General features: G+C 41.7%; 1 protein-coding gene across 1 annotated transcript; it reads right to left on the bottom strand.

Annotated features, from left to right (window-relative positions):
• Window positions 1-223: 223 nt before the first annotated feature.
• Window positions 224-5,128, bottom strand: LOC106365782 (FHA domain-containing protein PS1). The gene is made up of 6 exons (XM_048761169.1): window positions 4,524-5,128; window positions 4,207-4,436; window positions 1,636-4,071; window positions 1,419-1,554; window positions 749-1,116; window positions 224-658 (listed from the first exon to the last, which is right to left on the bottom strand). Exons 1-6 carry the CDS (start codon window positions 4,789-4,791, stop codon window positions 383-385), a joined length of 3,714 nt encoding a protein of 1,237 aa, XP_048617126.1. The 5' UTR covers window positions 4,792-5,128; the 3' UTR covers window positions 224-382.
• Between the last annotated feature and the right edge of the window lie 213 nt (window positions 5,129-5,341).

Below are 5,341 nucleotides of genomic sequence, written 5' to 3'. Positions count from 1 at the left end.
TCTGGATTGAGTGAGTCATGATGAGCTTATATTTATTTTAAATAAAAATGGCCCTTAAGATATAAATATGCCTTCATGTTTTGAAGAGTCATTACCACCTTAACAGTAACTCAAGTCAATATTTCAAAGCACATTCGCAAACTAGTGCAAGTGGTCTAAATTCAAGCACATCGTTGGATGAACCCCAATATTCTAATTTTAGTGGGAATGAAAATCGTTATAGTTGGATGACAAACTGCAATTTCACAATCATAAAAAGTCACAATAATATGAAAATGTCATCATTCTAAAAAGTATTCCATGTTATTCTTGTGTAAGCGAGTTGAACTGATTTGGCTTACTTGAAAAGAAAGAACAACAATGGATGATGATAGATGCATCATCAATGAATGTGGCCATATTGAGAGTTATGGAGCAATATGAGCTTCAACCCTTTCGCTGCAGCTGCTGCACCACTCTCTCCTCTTCTTCCTCCATTGAACGTTGGTTTCTTCCTGTAAGGAAAACAAGTTCGGCTGTCGTACCTTTCTCTTAACACGACGTCGTCTGCATGACTCCAAGTCCTTCCTCTCGGCAAACTCTCTGGCCACATAAACCTCTCCGACAAGGGATTCTTCAAACTATCATAGAACTCAAGTGCCGTCTCGCAAATCACACCCTGAATCCAAAACCAAAACATTTTACTATTACACAAAAGTGCTTTGTTTAAAACAAAGTACTGGATTACATAATCTTGTTAGTTAATTACCTCTGCCATGGCTTTGATCTTGAGAGTTATATCGTTGCTAAGAAGAACGAGCTTTTCATCAATGTTGTTACGGTTTCGGTAAAGAAGTGCACATTCGAGAACTTCATCTTCTGATGTAGGAGAATCGATCTCTGGTGCATAGTTATTCCACTGAAGTGAAAACGGGAATGCAAAGCCATTTGACCGGGGAGTGACTGGTGGTGTTGGTGCAGTTGCTTTGGTTTCCTCTAACGGGCTCTGAAGTTGAATCCACCATTTGGTATTAACCTGGCACTCTTCGATCCAATCCAGAGCTGACGAAGCCATATCTACTGTTCTTCTAAAGAGAACATTGCGAGTACGCTTCGTCTCATTTAGTTCCCTTATCACTGAACAATGAAACCAAATGTGAAGGATGTTTCAAATGGTAAAAAAACAATTGTTCAAAGTGATTAATCATATACGAAATAAGGATTTAGGTGATTAAGGAAATGATATGTTATCACAGATAAATTCTCCCAGGTCTGTATGATAGAATCATCTGCTGGATGCATTTACAGCCTGATCGTATAGGAAAAGCTAATTATTTTATGGTTTTGCTTAGAGCGTTAAGGGTCGATAGGAACTATTATCAGTGTATGATTGATAGAGTACACAAAGCCAGAGGGTTTAAGGTTTCTAAGGTTTTTACCTGTTCTTGGTACGAGCAGGTGTGTCCCCTTGAGACCTTGCAGAAGATGCAGTGTCTTCCTAGAATCCTTGTCGAGGAGTGAAGAAGTGTCCAACACAATGGTCCATCTCATCTTGTTCTTTCCATCAGAAAGGTTCTAAAACACACAGTGAAACTTAAGGTTACCATACGAACTACAGAAATAAAATCAAGGACTTTCGAACTAATTAGGACTTACAGAAGAAGAACGAACGCCCCTAGAAATGTTGTTTCTTGCTGATGCAGTCGAAGGAGCCTCGGTGTATGATTGGCTTTGGGACGATGATTTTTCAAGTAAAGGTTGAAAAGGCGCCCGTTCAGCTTTCTTCTTCAGTGCCACAGGCTCATGCTTCACCTTTGAGTTGCTGCTCATGCAGTGAACATCTGGTTTTTGTTGCGCCAACAGGTTTTTTTCCACATGAATATCAAAGAATGGTTTACGCATTGCTTTAGAGGAGGAGCTTTTAGTATCCTTAATCTCACCCACTTCTCGCAAGCGTCTTAGCAAATGAGAGTTTGGGGTAAGATTCTCCTTATCTGGGGTAAAGATTTCTGGTTCTGTTAACGCCGCGATAGCAAAACTGGAAGGAATCTTTAACGAGCTTGGTTTGCCCGAAAGCTTGGAAGAGCTCTTGCTATCTTTTACGTCACCAATATCTTGTAACCTTTTCAACATATGGGAGCTTGGGGTCAGATTCTCCTTGTCAGGAGTAAAGATTTCTGGTTCCAGTTTATATGCACCATGATCAACAGTCAGATAAATGGACCTGCCACTTAAAGCCTTTCTCTGCAGATGTGCCTTTGCTTGTTTCCCAATTTGTTTTTGCTTTCCTTCACTCTTGTTGGTCCTGACCTGAAGAACAGAAGCATCTTTCCCCCTCCTAGACCAAATGTTGCTTGTGCTCAATCTTCTCGAGGAACTTCTTGAGATATCCAGCTCAGACAGTACATCATCTCTAACAGCGAGTGTTCGCGGTGTCTGGTTCTCTTGATCTCCAGTATAATCAGAAAGCAGTTTGTCCTCAAATGTTTCTGCTTGGCTTGAACTGATCTTGGTTTCTCCATTGCCCTTTTGATGTATGTTTTCACTACCAGTCTCTATGGCCACTCCAGAATCTAAGAGGCCTATTATGGCATCTCCAGTTAGAGTTGGTTCCGTTTGAGGGAAGGAATTCGAAGATTCTGCAATGACTTGCCTCAAGACCTCTGTTTCTTCATTCTCTCCGTGACTCTGAATCTCAGCTTTAATAAGTTGTTCGGCGGATGCTTCCACTGCTTTCTCTGTGACAAAACCAATATCTCCACTGACTTCTTGACGAAGGCACATAATCTCAACATTTGTGGCCAATTCAAATGCAAAACAGCCTGAGGCTTCAAGTAATGGAACAGAAGCAGCTTTTCCCATCCTAGAGCTATCCATCTGAGACAGTGCATCATCTCTAATAGTATTTAATTGCTCGGTCTGGTTTTCTTGACTCTCAGTATAATAATAAGGCAGTTCTTCAATCGGTTTTGTATCCTCAAATGTTTCTGCAGCCAATGTTAAAGGAACTGGAACCTCCTTATCAGTATTTCCTGTGCCCCATAACTCCCTCAGTTTGTAAGAAGCTTCAGAGCCAAATGACATTTCTGCCTTGGTCTTCAGATTTGCTAATGACAAGAAAACTTGTGTACCACTCTGTTCAAGGCCCTCCGAATGGCACGTGCTGCTCCCATCATCATATATTTTTTCACTTTCTCTGTTCGCTCCTTGTTTTTTATTCTGGTCTCCTGCATGATTCACTTCATTGCCTATTTCATGTAGGTTCTCAGTATCAGTCTCTATGGAAACTTCATTCCCGTATTGAGAACCTAAGAGGCCTCGGGCATCTTCAGTTAACATTTCTATCAGTTGCTTACCTTGAGGAGACGATCTGGGAGACACTGCAATATCTTGCCCTGAGACCTCAATTTCTCCATTGTAAACGTGACCCTGAATTTCTGCCTTCCGTAGGTGTTCAGAAGTTTCTCCATTGACTTCTTGAAAAGGGCGCATAGTCTCAGCCTCTGCAGCCAGTTCAAATGCCTGACAACCTGCGGCTTCAAAGCAACCATCAATCTGTGCCAAACTTAGGGAGCCGCTACTTGTATTTTCTGTGCCAATGTAATAATCTCTTGGGACTGGAAGCGATGAAGTCTCCTTTGCAGCTAGATATGGAGCCTCCTCCTCCACAGGGACTGATGACTCTATCATCTCCGACATCACATTCAGAAGCAGACCTTCTTCATCTCCTCTTAAATCCCGTTCATCAGCAAGTTCAAGTTCATAAAAACCTAAGACCTCCGCGTAGCTCCCACTCTGCTGCTTATTTAAACCGCAGCTTCTACTTGGGCTTTCTGCTGCGGCTTCTACAACAAGATCCAAGTCCCACTTTGAAGAAGTCTGAAAATGTTCATCATTGCGTTGAAGCTTTTGTGTATTGACAGAGTCTCTAGGCAATGATAAAACACTTGAAGAGAAAAGTGGCACCAAAATTTCCGTTGTCGTAGTATATGTATCCTCATCCTCACTAAGGACAGATGATCCACTTCCTCCAGACGTCACATCCAGATGTCCATCTCCATCTTCGGCTGATGCAGAAGTATCCGCTAGTGACTGCGAGAAGGGCAGATCAAACTTGTAGGGTAAGGAAAGGTCAAGGACATATAATAAACTAACAAGAAAGATTGACTGCAGTGAGGAACTTAGCAAATACGTATCATCAAGTGCTTAAAAGCAAGAAGGTCGAACCTGATGCGCAACCTCTAGATTTTCTGCTTCAAGCACTCTATTCTCTTCTTCTTCTTCTTGCTCAGTCACTGGTGATACAAATGGATTGTGGATATCATAGGCACGGCTCAGGGGAATCCAGTGCAGCCTGTAGATCCTTGTTGAACCACCGATCCTAATGACATCACCTTCCTTTACCTCAACACAAGCATCTGGCTCAACTTTCATATCCGCAACCCATGTCCCATGCACTAAATCGAAGGAACAAAAAATCGATGAGAAAACAATCTAACAATATCTGATGCCAAAAATTTCTCCAAGAAATGGAAGAGGAGTACCAGAGGATAGATCGGTGAGGAAGAGTTTCTGGCGAGAGGGAAGGGAGCGAATTTGCAAGTGGTATCTGCTGATACTAGGGTGCGTGAGCAGAATATCGCAGTCTGGATGGCGGCCGGCGAGCAGAATCTCCTCCACCTCGGCGTCATCGTTACCGTTAGAAGAGAGATCGCGACTGTTGACGACGAAGATGTTCTTGAGAATCGCGCCGTTCTTCAGTACACTGAACACGGGGATCGTCTTCTCCCGCACTTGTTGTTGCTTCTCCATCGGTGGTTTCTCCTCTCTTCTTTGAGCAAAAGAGGGAGAGAGAGAGAGAGAGAGAGAGAGCACAATCTAATACTCTTGCCAATTTATTACTCGTAACGGCTACTTGTATCATCATCTATTGCTATTTCAAAAAAGGGATATTCAAAACCAATTAAATTAAATCTAACGGTTAAGGTTTTCCAAACCATTATTTCGATACGAAATCAGTCAATTTTGTGGATTTAAATTCCCCCAACTAGGGTGGTTCTCCCTTCCCCTTTGGGGTTTCAAAACTTTAACCAAACCGAAATAGAATAAACTCGGCTTCGTTCCGCCGGTTCAAATCATTTCAAAACAGAAGAAAAAATTACATCAAAAGACACTTTTTGTCTTTAGAAACACATCTTGTTCGTCACACACTTGTTATGTGTTATTTCTCTATACTACTCTCCACCTCAACTCTTGTTACACTATTCCCTATTATATAAACGCGTCATACATTAATTGAGATATTATAAAAAAAACTTTTCTTTTCTTTCTCTCTTCTTCTTATCTCTTCCTTCTTCTTCTC

This window comes from Brassica napus, chromosome C6 (assembly GCF_020379485.1).
Source record: "Brassica napus cultivar Da-Ae chromosome C6, Da-Ae, whole genome shotgun sequence".
Taxonomy (NCBI): Eukaryota; Viridiplantae; Streptophyta; class Magnoliopsida; order Brassicales; family Brassicaceae; genus Brassica; species Brassica napus.
This window is presented reverse-complemented; position numbering and strand designations above follow the sequence as displayed.